General features: G+C 30.7%; 1 protein-coding gene across 1 annotated transcript; it reads left to right on the forward strand.

The window, feature by feature from the left end:
- Positions 1-16430: 16430 nt before the first annotated feature.
- VNE69_09108 (uncharacterized protein) lies at positions 16431-17183 on the forward strand (the record flags this gene model as incomplete). Its single annotated transcript, XM_065474626.1, has 1 exon — positions 16431-17183. The coding sequence occupies one exon, from the start codon at positions 16431-16433 to the stop codon at positions 17181-17183; it is 753 nt and encodes a 250-aa protein (XP_065330698.1).
- Positions 17184-19352: the final 2169 nt, after the last annotated feature.

A 19352-nucleotide genomic window follows, 5' to 3' on the forward strand; every position in this document is an offset into this window, starting at 1 on the left:
TTAATTTTGTTTGTTGTTGGGTCGAATGTGCTTTTCATGCGGTCGTCATTCTCATTTTTTTGTAATTTTTGTTTTTTAAGTTATTTGGGTCTTTTGAAGACAATGCAATCTTAGTAATAAAGTCTGGGTTTCTCGTGGTATTTAACGTACTAGGTCTTTTGTGGAACAAACCCAATCGATTTTATTTTCTGCGATACCCCCATATACAAAACTATTCTAAAAATTATATCAAAGTTACATCATCGGCTCCTTTTATGAAGTGGTTCAAGCTTGTCACCCCTCTTCTGGTTGGGAAAGTAGGTAATTTGATTTTGAACGGTGATTTGTTAAAAGACCTGCGTAAGTGGCAACTGATCATATGTTTATTTTACTAGTATCGTTACGTTTTTTTTTCAAATGGGCATAATCCATACTTTGTTGTAAAGGGGGTTTGTAACTAGAATTTGCTTAATGACATATATGTATTATGCCGCCCAGTAAATTTCTTTTTGAGAGCCTATGTAGGTTCAAAAAGAACCATCTTGTCATTGTAATCATCTAAGGTTTCTGAAACCATCTTGGGGCAATTTTCTTGATTGTAGCAGGTTGAGTTTTGATGCTTTTGCTACCTTTGTTTCATAATTTTTAAATACATGGAAGATCTTGAATTTTTTTTTTTTTTTCTTGCAAGTAAGAGGTAGGGAGAAACCTTACATAGGGACCAGAGGGATTTGGGTGTGATCCTCATCCAACTGGTACTGTGAGATGGAAGATCTTGAATTTAGAGGATTTTATCCTCATTCATCTCGCCCCCCAGTAGTCTTTATTTCTTTTGTCGGTGTCGCTAAATTAAAAGAGTGATGAGTATGAATAAAATACATATTTTAAAAAAATCTTTTCCTTTATATTTGTGTCTAATAAATATATGTGATATACTATTGGATTAAATAATATCAAGCTAAAACAGCTTGGTTTATTTACTAGACTAATGATTGGTTCTAGAGTTACAACGATATTTACTAAAAATCATTTAATTAATTTTATCCTAATAAACAAATGAATTATGAAACAATAAGATCAAAACATATGATTGAACAAGTTAATGAATTAGAAATATAGATTTATGATTGAAAAAAAATCTAGCATGAAAAAAGTTGATTTTAAACTAAATTTCAGATCAATCTTAAGGCATTTTTTTTAACTTAAAAACTTGCAACAAGATATCTATGATGTGTGTAAATAAAAACAAAACAATACAAATTCAAAAAGCCCTGTATACTGTAAAACATTAGAATAAATTTTAAAAAACATATATAGGAAATTATAAAATAGAATCCCGAACTTAAAAACTCCCTAATATATCTATAGATTTCAGAAATGAACAATAATAATCTTATAAAAATATGAAGCATTATTATTTTGTTGTTCACATTTTACTGTATTGCACTTATATTGATACAAATTTGTTAGTATAGTGAAGTTCTTGGCGGTATTAATGCAGTTAGAAATAAAATTATAATTAAGTCACCCCTATAATCTTTCAGAATACAATTTATAATTGTACTTCTGTCCAATATCTTTCAATTATTTTTCGATTTACTCTTTAAATTCCACAATTTTTTCTGTATTTATTTAAAATATAAGTACTTTTTTGTCAATATCGCTTACTACTATATCAAATATCTTTATGTATGAACTTTTTGTACCTTAAAATAGAGGTTGGCGGTATAGAGGAAACGTCTATAATAATAAAATTTATTACTAATGGGTCCTACAATAGTACCTAAGAGAATGAATCTTAACTGAAGCAATCTATATTATTTGATACTATCTACGTACGTCAAACTTTTATGATAAAAGTTAACAATTTTGGAAGTTATTATTATTTTATTCTGATTTACTAGTAATGCGGGCCAAATGGCGCCTATGAATTAAATTTGTTACTTTATGATTGTAAAAAATTTCAAATTTTTTTTTCCAAAGGTCCAAATTCATCGCTAAATAATTGAAAAAATTTAAAACATACTAAAACGTAAAGTTAATACAATTAATTACATTCGAGATTCCCTGTACTCTTTACTTTATTTTTTTTATCATTTCTTCGATAATACAAAGGTAAACATTTATTTAAATATAAATATAACAATTACATATATTAAATCTAAAATTTTCTAAAGACCTCTAATTTACTCGGGTTGTGTTCGTATATCGAAAAGTCATCCTCTACAAATCGAAGGTTTTAATTGCAATATAATGTATTTAATAATTTTTACAAAGTAAATACGCATTAAACATATCTTATTGTATGTTAAAATTATATAATGTGAGAATTGAACTCCCTATTAAATAAATGTATAAAATGGAAACACAAAGAAGATAGGGTAACAATAGAGATGTGTTCGGGAGAGCAGAAAATTATTCAAAGAATCTAAGAGAGTAGAAGCGGTCATCAGACTGCAATATGTAGTAAAATAAGTGACACAGGTGCGCGATAAAACAAGCAAGCATTGAAGTTCGGGAATTTATTATTAATTTAAATTTATTTATTATGGAAAATTGGAAGAGTAATATTAATGTAATTAAAAAATTAGTCCTCGAAGAAAAGGAGAAGGAAAACAAGGAAAAGATAAGGAGGAGAGGATTGCAGATATGATAGAGGTGATGAAAGAAAAACTAAGAAGTGAGATTAAAGGAGAACTGACCAAAGAAGTAGCAGTACCAGAAGACATTGTCAATGTAAAAGACAAGAAGAAAAACATTGTTTTATATTTGGAAGAGTTGGACATATAGCTAGAAGTTGTATAAACGCGTAAAGGAAAACAGTAAGAGGATGATGGAAATAAAAGTCTAAATAATTTTGGTATTTGCAATAATAGTAAAATGAAAATATTTGAAGGAAATGATTTTAAATTTAGACTACCAGTAAAGATAATAAGAAAAAACTCAAGAAACAGTTTTTATGTCGGAATACAAAACAAGATAAAAGGAGAAAAAATATTATTAAATTAGAAGAATTGGAAGCAAAAATTTCAGAAGTATTAGGAAAAGACTAGGGGAAATGTATATTTTATACAAAACGAGGAGTAAAAGTAGTTTAAAAGAGACAAAGTATCCCTTATAATTTTATAAAAAGTTAGAAAACTATATTAATTCGTATAAAAGCAGAGGTATTATCAGAAAGATAAAGAGTGAGTGGATAAGTGAAGATGGAAAGCAATTTGATGGCCTTAACGAACTGGTTGAAAAGAATCCGTTTGGATTGCCACTGATAGAGACATTATTAGAGCAACACAATGTTCTAGGCATTTACGGCCATAGACCTAAAGGAAGGATTCTATCATATATCAATTAAAGAACATTACAAACACAAGACAGCGTTTGAGATAAATGGTAGAGTATACGAATGGAATATCGTGGTAATGAGATTTATAAATTCTTCCCATATTATGTAAAGAGTGATGAACAGAGTTTTAGATAAATTTAGAGGCAAAGGTGTATTGGTTTACATGGATGATATTATTTTATATGCAAGAGATTGTAATATATACGATAATTTATTTGAACAAGTAATTCAGAAATTTAAAGAATGTGGATATAAAGGAAATTCAAAGAAGATACAATACAAATTAGAAAAAGTAAAACTACTTGGAGTAACAATTTAAGTGAAAACATTAAACCAAACGAAATTAAAAACCAAGAGACATTAAAATACAGAAGGCCTAATAATATAAAAAAGCTTAGAAGATTATGGGGGGTAGAGGCTGGTTTAGAAATTTTATTTCCCATTATGCTCATTGGACAGCTTTACTTGCACTAGCACTGTAAAAAGATGTTATTCGGGAATGGTCCGAAGATTTGGAGAGAGCCTTTACAAATATCAAAGTTAGTTTAGGAAATATGAAAAAATTATAAATAGCAGACAGTAAGAAAATGTTTAGAGTAAGAATGGAGGCATGCGATACGGGATTGGAGCCATACTATTGCAAGAAGACAAGAAAGGAAGTGAATAACGATACGATGGGCATCAGAAATGTCCACATCAACGAGAAAAGGATCTACAATCAGTGGAAAAAAAAGATGTCGGCAGTGTTATTTGGAATAAAGAAATTCGAGTTAGATTTTCGAGGAAGAAAATTTTATTTAATGACAGATCCTAAAGCTCTGGCTGAGATTTGGAACAAAACACTTTACAAAAATAACAGAATTAATAGATGGATAGAATATATACGCGAGTCGACTTTACTATTGAATATGTAAAAGGAGACATGATGACGAATGTAGATGCTCTTAGTAGACAAAATGAAAATGACGAAGTGAAAGAAAAAAGTGAAAGAGAGAAACGGACCCAAAAAACAGATGAAAGGGAAAGAAATAAAGCTTATGATTAATAGAAAAGAGATAACCTATTGAAAGTTCTCGACGGGAGAAATTAAAGAAATATTTTACAAAGAACTAATAGAAACAGAAACTCGTAGAGTTCATGAGGTCCTTAATCATCGAGGAGTTGAAGGAACACATTTTAAGGTTAAATTGCGATGTTACCCCTCCCCCCCACCCCTAAAAAAATAAAAAAAAAGGGAAAAAAATAAAAAAAAGACAAAACTAAAATTTATTCAACTAATTCAAAATCAAATTCAGGGGCCAAATCGTAATTTAAAAACCATATATTTTGAACTTTAAAAAAGCACAACATTCTTTCAAGTAGTGATTCTCTATAAATTAACCTAAAACGAGCTATATAAAGTTTTCGAATTAAATTCATTAAAGAACCATGGCTTGTTCCTTCTTTGCGCAATTCCCTTTTAATTACAGACCACATTCCTTCAATTGTTTGGGTGTGGGCGCCTGTTGTTGGATTTACAAAATTTTGGCTATGATTTACAGTAAATGTAAATAGTTATATTCCGGACATAGTTCCGAAAACCCTTCATAACCCCGCCAACAATCAGTAATAATTGTAGATCCAGGTGCGATTTTTCGTTTTATTAATTCGACAAGAGTATTTCTTGATCGATTTTCAACAATTTCGAAAAAAAAAAAATTGCTGTCTCCTCTTACAACTCCACCAACGGCCCAAACTTGGTATTGAAGGATTCTACCGTTATGGTTTTTACTTTTAACAAGCAATGTCTCGTCTATTTCAACTACGCAGTTTAAACCTCCTATGGTTTTGTTTTTTATGTAGTTGAAATAGGATAAGAATACAGCGTTATTAAAACGCGTAAACCAGCGAATAACAGTACTACTATCTATATCCAATTCGATAGTAGCCGAAACATTGCTTACACCTTTAACCCATTCACACAGCAAAATTAAAAGATCTTCGATATCTAATCTAGAACTTTTAAAAATGCTTTCTTTGTAAATGTTACCTTCGTTTGAGCATTTTCTCCCATTTCGTCGTAAGTAACAACGATATTTGTCCAAATTATTTCTAATTTTGGTCATGGGTGTCATGCACTTATTGCACATTGGTACTGTCGTACCTCCTGCGGAAGTACAACTCCAATAAAGATAAGTTTTGAGTAAATAGTTTATTTCTCTTATCTTCCATACCCCTAAGTATGGAATTTTCTTTTATAGTTTTTTTTGTTTGTTTACAGGGTAAACAAATCAAGAAATGTCAAAAATGATATGTTTGACATGTGGGATACCACATCCTACCCTCTTCTTTTAATGTCCTTTATGTGGATCCAGTTGCCTCCTTCTTCTACTTTAACCCAGTTTCCTTTCTTCCCAACCTCTTTGATCGTACAGGGTCCTTTATATTGTTCATCCATTTTCCCAGCTTTGAAATCTCTTACAAATACTTTATCATTTATTTTTAATTTTTTATCGTTATTCTGGTTCAGTGTGGCTGGAACTGATTTGTATTTTGGTTCCTTTAGGTTGCTTTGTCGTCTGAATGGGTCAAAAAAGCTGTATTGTTTCTCTAATTCGAATGGAGAACATCCAATAGTTCTTTTGTAATTTACGTTAAGTTTAATGTTAATTTTATTTGTTATGTCGTTGATGTTATTTAGCTTGTTTATCCTTAGACATTCAGCTATTATACTGTTTTGCCTTTCTGCCATTCCGTTGCTTTGTGGATGGTATATTGGAGTGTTAACGAGTTTAATTCCTCTACTTTTCTCATATTTTTCTCTGAGTTTTTCTCCGGTAAATTGTGTGCCATTGTCCATGATAATTTTTTCTGGCTGTTGAAATTCTTGTATCCATTTATCTATACATTTTATTATTGTATCTTCCGTTATGTTATATAGAAGGTATACCCTTGAAATTCTTGAGTAAACGTCTGTTATGCAAAGGTAATAAGCCTTATAATGGATTGTATCATGTTCAAAATTTTCAAGTTCAAATGGTCCAAATATGTCCATGGCTATTGTTCCGTAAATTTTATCAGATTCGATCTGTAATTTCTGAGTTTTGACTTTCTCTTTCTTATTTAAGTTACACATTCTGCAATTTTTTGTTATTGCTATTATTTTGTTCTTTAATCCAATTATGTTGTAGAAAGGAGAGAGATTCTTGTTTAATACTACGATTCCTGGGTGGCCGGCTAGTTCATGTATTTTTGTTAGAAAATTTTCTGCTTCGGTGTTTTTGATCATTATTTTGTCATCTTTATTTCTTTCCCAGTTTTCCTTTCCGGATTTATCGTCTGATATTTTTTCTACATATTGTTCTATTATATTCGTAAGGTTATTTCCATGTCTGACATTTTCTATTTTAAAACATCTTGATAGGTAGTCAGCTACTGAGTTATTCTCTCCTGCGATTTGTTTTATGCAGTAATTGTGCTCTATCATCATCGCGTCCCATCTTTCTATTCTTCTGCTTATTTTGCTTTTAAATAGACAATTCCTGTTATCTGTATAGATTTCGACGTAATTTCCGAGTACTATGTTTCTGCACTTATCCATCGCGTATACTATTGCAAAGTATTCTTTTTCCACTATTGTATAATTTCTTTCAGTTTTATTAAATTTCATGCTTATATTTAAAATTATTCCGTGTTCTTGTGATAGTACTGCGCCCATTCCTAGTTCAGAGGCGTCGCAATGTAGTGTAAATTTTTTACTGTAGTCTGGCAGTACTAGATGGCTATTGTTCTTTAGTGTACTTACTAATTTGTTTATTATTAGATTGTCTTCTTTTGTTAGCTTGACTTTTTTTTCGTTTCCTTTTAGCTTTTCGGTTAAGCTTAGAATTTCTAGACTTAAGTTTGGAATGTATTTTCTGTACCAATTAAATATGCCAATTATTTTTTGCAGGTCTTTTTTAGTGTGGCATTTCATGTTTTCTGTTAGTTTACAGTCTTTCGTGAGAGGGTACATTTTTCCGTTAAAAATTCTTGTTCCTAGGATTTCGGTGTCCTTTGTGCAAAACTCTGATTTTGCGAAATTTACATTTACATTGTAATGTTTCAATCTTGTGAACAGTTCTTTAAGCGTATTGAGGTGTGATTCGTAGTCCTTTGTGGCAATTATTATGTCGTCTATATATACTGAAATGTTATTTATCCCGAAAAGTATTTTGTTCATGATTTTCTGAAAAGCTTTTGGTCCATTTTTTAATCCAAAAGGAAGTCTTTTGTACCTGAATGTTTTACCAAATATCGAAAATGCTGTCCATTTTCTGCTATCTTTTGCTAGGAGTAATTGATTAAACCCGTTTGTCAAGTCTAATTTGCTTATTACTTCGCTTTTACCAAGTTGATAAATAATATCGTCCATTTTGGGTATTATTTCCACTTCATCTTCAACAAAGTTATTTATTTCTCTATAGTCTACTATTAATCTCATTTTCCCATTTTTCTTTTTCTTAAAAAATGCGGGACTTGTGTATCTTTCATTACATTCTTCTATTATGTCAGCGGTTATAAGTCGTTGTATTTCGGCTATTGCATCTTCTTTAAAGTTTGATGGTACGGCATAGTTAATTTTCTTACATTTTATGTCGTTGTTTGAAACTTGTAATTTAACGTGATCTGTGTTTATAGGACAATTTTCTTTGATTTCTCTTTTATAATTATCTATAATTTCCCTAAGTCTTTCTTCTTCCTTAGTGATAAGTATTTTTCCTGGGGGTTTTTCGAATTCTGTTTCTTCTGCATTTGTTTTCATATTTACGGTTGCGTTGTTCCAGATTATTTTCTTTCTTGTAAAATCTAATATAATATCGTTTCTCGATATGAAATCTCTACCAAGTATAATATTGACTGGTAGGTTTTTTAATAAGTAAAATTCAATCTTGCATGTCTCGTTTTGATCCTTTAATTTTAAGTCGAGTTCTATTGTAGTGTTAGTTTTTTCACTAGATTTATTACCGAACATTACCTGGATCTCTTTGTTTTCTCTAGTGGTGATGTTCCATTGTTCTACGAGGTCTGCTTTTAAAAAGTTTAATCCTGCTCCGCAGTCTATAGTTCCTGTTGACTCATGTTTTGTGTTGATTATGAGTGGGATATCGAGTTGTTCGACAATGTTAGGATTTTCTAAAATAACATAGTTTAAAGAGTTTTTATTTTCCCTGGGCTCTGAAGTCTTTCTCGTTGTATTTTTTAAATTTTGATTGGTATCGGGAACTACTGTCTTTTTGTAGTTGTTGAATTTTTCGTGTTTTACTTTGCTCATATTCGATCGATTTGTTTCATTGCTTTGCCCGCAGTCTCTCGTTGTATGTCCCAAAGTTTTGTGGACTTTACACCATTTTTTCATGAATCTTATACCTGAGGTGTTATTTAGCTTTCTCGGTATGTTAAATCTTGTTATTATGTTTTCTTCAATTCTTTTTAGGGCTGGTATGATTTCGGGTAGTGTTTCGAAGTTTTGTTCCTCGAGATATCTTACTGTTTCTAAGCCTAGTCCTCTGTATAGAGATTCCTTTGATCTTCGTTCATATTCTTTCATGCTACAGTTGGATACTTTACTGTAGATAGTTAATCGATTCATGATTTCGTTTACATAGTCGTCGAAGAAGATGTGGTCAGTCTGTTTGAGATTACTCAGTTCTGCTATTAAGTTCTCGACCCTTTTCTGTGAAAATACTTTGGACATGATGTATTTTTTGTTCTCTTCATAATCATCTTTCAATTTGGTTTTATCTATAATCTGATCTTCTATAAGATCGTATAAAAAGAGCCTTTTAGTTTCTTCATTCCATTGGTTCCTTTGGAAAATTTCTTCGATCTTTTTGAACCATCCTAGTAGATCGATTTCGAATATGTCGTTGATCAGTTCTACATTCTTAGTGATTCCTAGATCCACTTCACCTGTCTTAATTCTTATGGTGACTACTTTTGTTTCTTGAATTTTGGAGTTGTGCCCTGCGATTTCTCTTCCTCGCGTGGGTGGGAGTTCATTATATTTGTACTCTTTTATTGAATTCAATATGTCGTACCTCCTGCGGAAGTACAACTCCAATAAAGATAAGTTTTGAGTAAATAGTTTATTTCTCTTATCTTCCATACCCCTAAGTATGGAATTTTCTTTTATAGTTTTTTTTGTTTGTTTACAGGGTAAACAAATCAAGAAATGTCAAAAATGATATGTTTGACATGTGGGATACCACAGGTACCTTTAATATTTTTTTCAAGAAGAAATAAAAATTATTCCTCTTTTTTATATATTAATTTTCTAAAATTTTTTATGTTCATTTTAGGGGCGTAATTTTATTCCTTTTTTATTTTTCCCTTTTTTTATTTTTCCCCCTTTTTTTTATTTTTTTAGGGGGGGGGGGGGGGTAACATCGCAATTTAACCTTAAAAGGTTAAATTGCGATGTTACTGGTCAAGAATGAAGGAACAGATAACTAAAACTTTAAAAATTCTGGAGTATTTAATATTAATAACAGAAAAACGACCCTTAGATGCAATTTTGTAACAACATTTAGAAATCGGCGAAAGTAGCTTTAGACATAATGAATATTGGAGAAAAGAAAGATACGTACTATTAGGGATTGACTACTTTACGAGAAGAGTATGGAACGCAAAGATAGAAAATAAGAGAAGTGATGGTATTATAAAAATTTTAGAAAATGTATAAATGAAGAAGGATTCCTTGATGATTTTTTATGGATAACTGTAAGGTATTTTTTTGTGAGAAATTTGTAATTTGGTGTAACGAAAACGGAATTATGCAACGGAAAGTAGGTCTAGAAGCTCATAGAGGCAATGGAAGAATAGAACGATGTATTAGAACAATAAGGGAATCCATGATCAAACAAAAAGAAGGGGAATCATAGGAAAAGGTGCCCTTGGCCCAGCGGTTGAAGGCAATACTTTCATTGAGCAGTGGCTAAGTTCGATTCCCAGGGGCACCAAAATTGTTTCTACTTTCTATGATGTAGTTGGAACAACTCAGATGATGAAAATGTCCACGATAATCATTAGGTTGATTCAATGAAACTTGTGTGTATCCAGCCACAAGGGGATTAGCACCTAGTGTAGAAACGCACCTCGAAGCCAAAAAGCAGTATCACCCTTTGGTGACTTAATGATACATAAAAGTATCTAATGGGTACGGCCTAGTTGGTGCCCATGGCTGGTGCACTCTAGAGTAGGATCCTAGAGCTAACTAAGAGACTAGACGAAGTAGGGCAATAGAAGGTCTCGTGGACCCTATCCTACAAGATTCTGTAACACGGTGGCCGAAACTAGTGGGAGACTAGTGGTCAACGCAGCCCTATAAAAATGCCGGGCTGGTGATGTGATCGTGTAAGGAGCCGTGTGTGCAATACAGATGATTGTAGAGACCTTTGAGTCAGTAAGATGATGTCTCTCCTCGGGTTATAGATAACCATGCTCGTTAAGTATATTCGCTTTGAGGTAGAAATGGAAAGTGTTCTCCTGGAGCCAAAGTCCAATGAATACGGCGGAGCTTGCTGCACCGGCAAGTTGTATGGAAGGAGTTTTAGCGAGTAAGAATCTCACAGTACCAGTTGGATGGGGATCACACCCAAATTCCTCTGGTTCCTATGTAAGGTTTCTCCCCACCTCTTATAAGCAAGGGGAAAAAATCATAGGAAAACTAAAACAAGTTGTAAAAACTTTTAATAACACCTACACACAATTATAAAATATACACCAATGTAAGGACCAAGGAAAAGAAGTTTTTATGGAAAACGATGAAAAGAGGGTGTATGAAAGTAAGTTTAACAAAGGCATAGAGAAAATTTTTGAGTATATCGGGTTGTAAGAATCGTAAGAAGTCAAAACTTGGTTAAGAAGATGAAAGGATTTTAACAAGTTTTGATAAAATAATTTGAAATATGAGAGAGATTCTTATTTTGTAAGGACTGATAGCGGGTTGTACATTAAGAAACGATATTATGACTCAAAAAAGATATAAAATGGAAAAATAGAAGCTTATAGCGTGAGACTACCTGTTTGAAGGGGAGTGAAGGCTGAACCCTCATTAAATACATGTATAACATATAATCGTGAAAGACGAAGATGACAACCTTATACATCCAATTCTTTGTTATTAATAGCAGTAAAGTCATTTTATCGTATATTTTAATAATCAAAACCTCACTAAGTATTGTACATGTTTATCTCAATATTATTTATATGTACTAACTTCACTTGCATAGATTTATATAGATTTTTTATCTATTACAATATACTATAAATATTTATAATATGCTACCAAAATAACTATATAAAGCGGTACTTATTTATTTATTCCAGTTTTATTTTTGCAATTTGTGCATGGAACACCGAAACATCGTAATTAATCATGTTTCCAATGAATGTGTTACCACAAACAAATACATTTTCCAAAAAAAACTTTTTTATATACGTATATATCAATAGCGTCTTCCGTGTCTCATTTCTCTTTTCGGATCTTGGAGCCACTTATTTTACATTTTGATTATTTAGCATATTCATTAATATTTCATGATTTCTCTTACATTTTGTCTTAAAAACATCTTCAAAAAATGATAGAATTTTTTAATTTATCCACAATCTAAATTTTGTATAAAAATTTGAATTAAGACTTTCCTAATGCTTGTGAGAACTTAAATAGCAATTATGGCTTCTATAACGTAGATAATTTTCTACAAAATTATCTTACAAAACTATCTTACAAATTATCTTACAAAACTATCTTACAAAACTATCTTACGTAACTATCTTACAAAACTATCTTACGTAACTATCTTACTAAACTATCTTAAATTTCTTAACATCAAATTATAATATTAAATTTTATAGCATATGTTAACCATTTATTTATTAAGGGTTCTAAACCCTACATCCCCCCTCCAGACGGGTAGTCTCTCCATCTTCTAAACAACTCTTCCTTATCTCTTTCAAATCATAATGCCTCTTTTTAACAATTTTACCATCCAGTAGTCTCACAATATATGAATCATTTTCACTTATAGCTACGATCCTTCCGCGACCCGTGAATCTTCCCTTGTCTGTTTTCGCACGTGTACCTAAATTTTCTCTCCTAGCGATTCTTACCTCTTGGCCTACTGTAAATGTCTCTCTGTGTCTTCTCTTGAACCGACCAGCATATTTTCCATTTTCATCATTTTCAATTATAACTTCAGCAGTTTGATCTCTCCACGCTTCCATCGGCGTACATTTTATTGCTGTATGTAGTGTATTATTATATCCTTTGATTGCTCTTTCTATCTTTTCAGAAATATTCCCATCATTTTGCTTTATCAATGTCTCTCTTATAGTTCTGATGCATCTCTCGATTCTACCATTACTCCTATGAGCTTCTAAGCCCATTTTCCTATGTTTAATATCATTAATACTACACCATTCTTTAAATCTATTACTTACAAACTCTTTTCCGTTGTCTGTCACATATTCCTCTGGAAATCCATCTTCCCTTATCCACTTTTGTAATACCTCTATAACTTCACTACTCTCTTTACATCTCAAATTCGAACCCCACAACCTTCTAGTAAAGTAATCAATACCCAGTAACACATACCTATTCTCTCCACCTATGTCCATTAAATCCAACGCCACTTTCTCCAATTTCTTTCTAGTTACTACGAAATCACATCCTCCTGTGTTTTTCCTATTGTTAATCCCACATATTTCACAATTCTTAATTACCTTATTAATATGATCTTTCATACCAGGCCAATACCATCTTTGTTTAATGTTATAATAAGTGCCTTTGACACCTCTATGGTTTAACTCCTCATGTACTCTTGTTATTTCATGTTCTCTACTATCTAGGCTCAATATCTCTTTCACCTCACCTGTTGAAAATTCCCAATACTGTTTACCGTCCTTTTCTTTAATATGTTTCTGCTTTTTTCCCAAAATTTGTTTTTCGATCACTTCTTTTCTCTTGTTGTCCTTTTCTTTTTGTTCATCCGAAACTTCTACCTATCATACTGCCTACTTAACGCATCTGCATCTGTCATCAACTCCCCTTTCACATACTCTATTGTAAAGTCAAACTCTTGTATCTGTTCTACCCATATGTTTATTCTGTTATTATTGAAGTATGGCTTATTTCTGATCTCTACTAATGCTTTATGATCCGTCATCAAATGAAATTTCCTTCCTCTCAAATCACTTTCAAACTTCTTTATTCCAAAAAACACCGCCAACATCTCCTTCTCACTTATCGTATATCTTCGCTCGGTAGGAGTCAACATTTTCGATGCCCATTGTATCGGAATCCACTCACCCTCTTTATTTTCTTGTAATAGAATTGCTCCGATCCCCGTATCACACGCATCAGTTCTTACTCTAAATAGCTTTTTTCCGTCCGGAATCTTCAACTTTTTCATATCTCTCAAGCCTTGCTTCATATCCTCAAAAGCTCTTTCCATATCCTCCGTCCAATTCCACTTAACATCTTTCTTTAAAGCCTCAGTAAGCCTTACTGTTCTATACGCATAGTTGGGAATAAAGTCTCTAAACCAACCAGTTAGTCCTAAAAATCTTCTTAACTCTCTAACATTCTCAGGTTTTCTATATTCCAATGTCTCCTGCTTTTTAATCTCATTCGGTCCCATGACCTCCCCATTAATTGTTACTCCCAGCAACATCACCTCATCTTTTTTGTATTGTATCTTTGTTTGGTTTATTCTCAACCCACACTCTTTAAACTTCTTAATTACCCTCTCTAGTAACTCGTCATGCACTCTTACGTCTTTACCATGAATAACTATATCATCCATATATACTTCCACGCCTTTACCTCTGAATTCATCTAAAACTCTGTTCATTACTCTCTGCATTATATGAGGCGAATTCTTAAACCCCATAACCATACTATTCCATTCGTATACTCGACCATTCACTTCAAATGCTGTTTTGTGCTTATGGTTCTCCTCAATCTCAATATGATAAAACCCTTCTTTTAAGTCGATAACCGTAAATACTTTTGACCCCTGTGTGGCTCTCAAAATATCCTTAATTAACGGTAGTGAGTACGGGTCCTTGTCAACCAAATCGTTTAACGCCATCAAATTGCTTACCAATCTTACGTCCCCATTTGGTTTTTCAAGTGCTCTTATTGGACTCCTCCACTCACTTTTGGAACGTCTTATAACCCCTCTATTTTCCAACTTATTCAAGTACTCCTCAAATTTCACCCTAAGGTAGTATGGCACATTCTGCCCTCTTTTCACAACCTTTTCACCTTGCTTAGTATTTATTGGACACTTCTCTCCTGTGAGATATTTTATCTTTTCTTCTGATTCTTTAAAAACTTCCGGATACTTTTCAATTAAATTTTCTAACTTATTTACTGTTTTACATCTTTTCCCTTCATTGTTGATAATTGGTTCTTTCTGTAAAACTTGTTCCTTTTTAATTTTATATTTTTCCCTGCCAGCTACACTTTCATGACATTCTCTAGCGTAATGCCCTTCTTTCTTACATATAAAACATTTTGTAGTTTCTCTGATTTCTCTTCTTTTCCTATACATCCTAAGATTTTCTTTTCTTTCTTCCCTAAACTCTTTCAACACTTTATCCATAATCTCTTTAATCATTTCTTGTCTTTCTTCTGACTCTCTCTCAAATTCTGCTCCTTTTTGTAAGCCTTTATAAATTTCCTCCCAACTGCTCCTTCCGTCACAAAAATTTTCAAAAATATAATCCTGCAAGTTCGCAGATGCCAAATCCATAACATCTTCAACTCAACTTTCTCAACTTTCAATATTAACTTTAGTCTCTTATCTATCCTAATTGCCTCTTTCTCTAATGTTCTAGCCTCTTGACTACGGGACTCTCTTGTTTCCCTGTTCATCCTTGAGTTCGCCATGTTAACCATTTATTTATTAAGGGTTCTAAACCCTACAGTATATAACAATTGTTTTGTATGTTTGTGGATATTTTGCGATTGTTTGATAATATTAGAAATATGATGGAAAATCTGAATTTTCCATCCTTTTAAACCGAATAAAAGATTGGATCGTTACTAGTTCATATAAATTCAAACGAGCTTAAATTATAAAGTCCAAGACAATTTTCAATGGATATATTTTGAACATATTAACGAGAGTCAATTAAATCGACTAGTCTAGCCCAAGTAATTGAATTCATAGAAAAACTGGTCTAAGTTGGAAGGAAAATTTCGGGATAATACAAATTTTAGGCTATTGGCTGGTTTTAGCAAAATTTAAGTATATATACAATTGTAAGCTTTATCAAAATTAACAGGTTCAAAGATGAGTATTTGAAAAAGTTGACCTTAAAACCAGGTTTTTAACAAAATTAATTTGCTAGAGTTAATAAAAAGACTTTACGGATCTGTATTACGCTGAAGAATTAGAGTTTATGTGATAACAGAAGTTATGATCTTCGATTATGAATTTTATAATGTCAAACTCATATAGCACTATTATAAATATAAATGAGCCAATGTTTAATGTTTGTCTGTTATATAATGTTATGATGCTGAGAAATATAAATTGTATTAATGCCAATATGGTTGTGGCAAAAATGAAAATTTACCATGTTCCAAATTTCTTACGCTACGACATTGTCTCTTGTGAAAAGAAAGGAAGTATAGTTTAATTGATTCCCATCTTGTTTAAGATAAAATAAATTTTTAAACCGCTTTTGGTTCCTCAATGCTTTCTTTCTGTTCAAAACTAAAAATATGACATCAATAATTAATTTACGAAATTTTCTATTCGAAAATAAGAGCTTCAGTAATTGCTATAAAATATTATTTAAAGGTTCTTAATGCGGTTAATGAAACAAATTTACAGATATGATTGTATATTTTTTTTTTTGAAAGAAAAAAATATTCTAAAATCATTTAATATTAAATAAATCGAAATTTGGCCGATTATTGATATTTGTTTGTTTATCGAAAAAAAACAGAATCAATAATTTAATGTATGTTATAGAAAGATGATACATTATGAATCGAAAAAAATTGCTTTGTTTTTATTGCGTCATAGTATCTTTATTTCTTAAAATATATTATAATTTTACCGTTCAACCCATGATTTTTCCCGCTAACCTAGTTGTTCATTTTTGTATCTCTCCAATACTTGAAAAATCGAATTTACTTCCTAATAACGATATCAGAACAAATGAAGAAGTCAAATCTTTAGAAAATAAACTTAATAGTAATTTTTTAATGAATTTTGATGGCTTGTCGCGGAATGTAAACCAAGCGATTGACCTTAATATTTATAATAAAATAGTTCGAGATTTTTTTGCAATTATTACTCAACATCCCGATATTAAAAAAAAACTTGATAATTTGATATCTAAGAAAACAGAAATTTCCCAGACTCTCTTCTTCCCACTCTTCAAAGAATTTTTATATGATTTGGACTTGGGAAAATTACAAGAAACGAAATGTTTAGCTGTTACAACTTTTTTAAATTCATTGGCCGAGAAAAGTTATAATTTATTATTAAGATTATCTAGTATTAAAAACTTGAATATTTATAAAAATAACAGGGGAAATATAAAATATCAGATACTTAATAGTGTAGATCTGGAATTTGATGAAAATTGCGAAAGTAAAATTACTCAACTTTTTGATAATCAGGAATACAATAGGTTCATCATAACGTTTAGTGAGATTAATGACGAGGAACATGTTCGAAACAAAAGAAATGTTCCGATTTATATTACTACAAGAAAACCGATATTATTGGACGACGTAAAAAAAGTATACTTAGCAGGGGACAATAGGGTAATGTGTATAAATGGCATTTGCACGCCATTATTAAGTATTTCGTGAATTAAATGGCTTCCTTTATAAATACGTATTAATTAATTTTTATCATGAAATTCAAAAATATTTATATTTATCTTTGTTTAAATCGCGCTTGCAAATTTTTTGAAAAATTTCATTGAATATAAAATATGCTCGGTTATTGCGCCATAAACTTTAACTTGTGTTAAAGAGGAATATATTTTCTTGATGTACATTTTAAAGTTTTGAATTCTATATAAAAAACAACCCAAAGTCAATAATTATACATAATTCTCTTAGATATTTTTCATAAAGCAATTTGACTTGAGATAAAAAAATATTAAATGTAAAGCTTTGGCTTATATGCCGGAATTAACTCATGAAAACTTGGCACGCCAACTAGTCTATCGAAATTTGTTTAATTATAGAACCAAGAATTGCTTTTTTGTCATAAAATCCCCATACAGTTCTTTTATCTTCTTTGCATAGTCACATCAAAATTGCCTTGTGAATTATTATGTCTAATAGTTTTTTAAATTATAATATGAAATGATATAATTTGATTTATAAATTCTTGTCTTTTTAATTAGAAGGTAAATAAAAAATGAAAATATTTTGTTTTTATATAAACTACATTTTGAAATTTATTTGATTAAAACATTTAAGTTAAGCCCATTTGTGCAAATAATGTAGATATGTTTCTATCACATCATAAATAACATTATTATCTTAGTTTTTAATTCAATGATGCTTAAAAAAATTTCTCATGGGCTTCTTTGACTTATAAAATAAAAAACTATCTATTGTAAGGGATGACTGAACGATATAGATCGACTATTTGCTTTGTTTTATTAATTTATGTGTTTATATGCCTTGAGATAAAAAGCTTTCAAAAAATACGTATCATTATCATTTAAGAAAACTTTTAAGATCCAAATGTATCAAATTCTAGAATGATATTAATTATAATAGCAACAGTTCACTAGATTCTTGTCTTTAATCTTTTGCTTTTATATGGTTTAGTTTTTTATGGTAGTTACAACAAGTTCGATATAAAGATTCTTTGAATAAAATCAACAGAAATTTAATATTTTTATATATTACTGTATTGTTTAATTTGTCTATATAACAACTGAAGCTATGGTTTTTCATAACATTAATTTCCACTTAGTTGTTTTCTACCTGGGGTTGTTTGGTGGGGAATCCTCGACGCATTGACGATTAAATAGTTTTCTAGTTTCATTGAACCAGAATCTAGCTCTCAGATATTTTTATCAATAATATCATATTTATTCTGAACCAATATGCCTTATAGTACTTTATTTTTGATACCAGCGTCAAATTTGTAACAAAGAAAATAAGATAACAACATCATAGGCCTAAAAAAATATTCATTGAAAGAAATTATTTTGTAATTATAGTACACAATGATAAAATTTATAATGGTCAAATTTTAAAATTTTCTATATGCCAAAAATATCCTATTTAATAATAAAATTATATTTAAACAAATGTCAAAAAATAAATAATTGAAATATTACAGTATGCATATTATTTATTAAACCTCGGCTGAATTTTTTCTAAAATATTTTAGATCGCTATATTCAATATGCAGGAAGCTCTAAGATACTCTTAAAAACATCATTTGATCAATCAAAATAAAAACACAATTATTATAGATCACTTAGCATACAGCTAAAGAATAATTTAAAATATATGGCATACTACGTGTTTTTTACATTTTAATTTTAATTAAAACTCTGCCGTTTAAATACTGATTGAGCCTTATTAATTGTAAAAAATTGTCTTTTGGGGCAAAATAAATCATTATATATTGTATACTAGCCTCTGATAGTTTCTTATATGTTAACCTGGACTAAATGGTAATAAATGATCACGAAACACTTTAATGAGGAGCTACAAGTCAAGTCAAATTGTGACACATATTCAAATATACCCTCGAAACCCCCATTTTGTATGTCTCAAATTTTTTTAGAACCCGCTCATTATCAGTAGAAAACAGAGGCTTTAGTATTTAAATAGCAATTTTGTGACCTTACATTGACTATATTAAATTTCAAATAATTATAATTACAACAATTCTTGCTTAAAAATTTGATTATCTTTGTATACTGGACCAAAACACTGTTTTTTATGTTAATATGAAATATATAAAACGATATTAATGTATCTAAAAATAATAAAGAAAGTGAA

The sequence above is a fragment of the Vairimorpha necatrix genome, chromosome 9 (genome assembly GCF_036630325.1).
Source record: "Vairimorpha necatrix chromosome 9, complete sequence".
Classification (NCBI taxonomy): domain Eukaryota; kingdom Fungi; phylum Microsporidia; family Nosematidae; genus Vairimorpha; species Vairimorpha necatrix.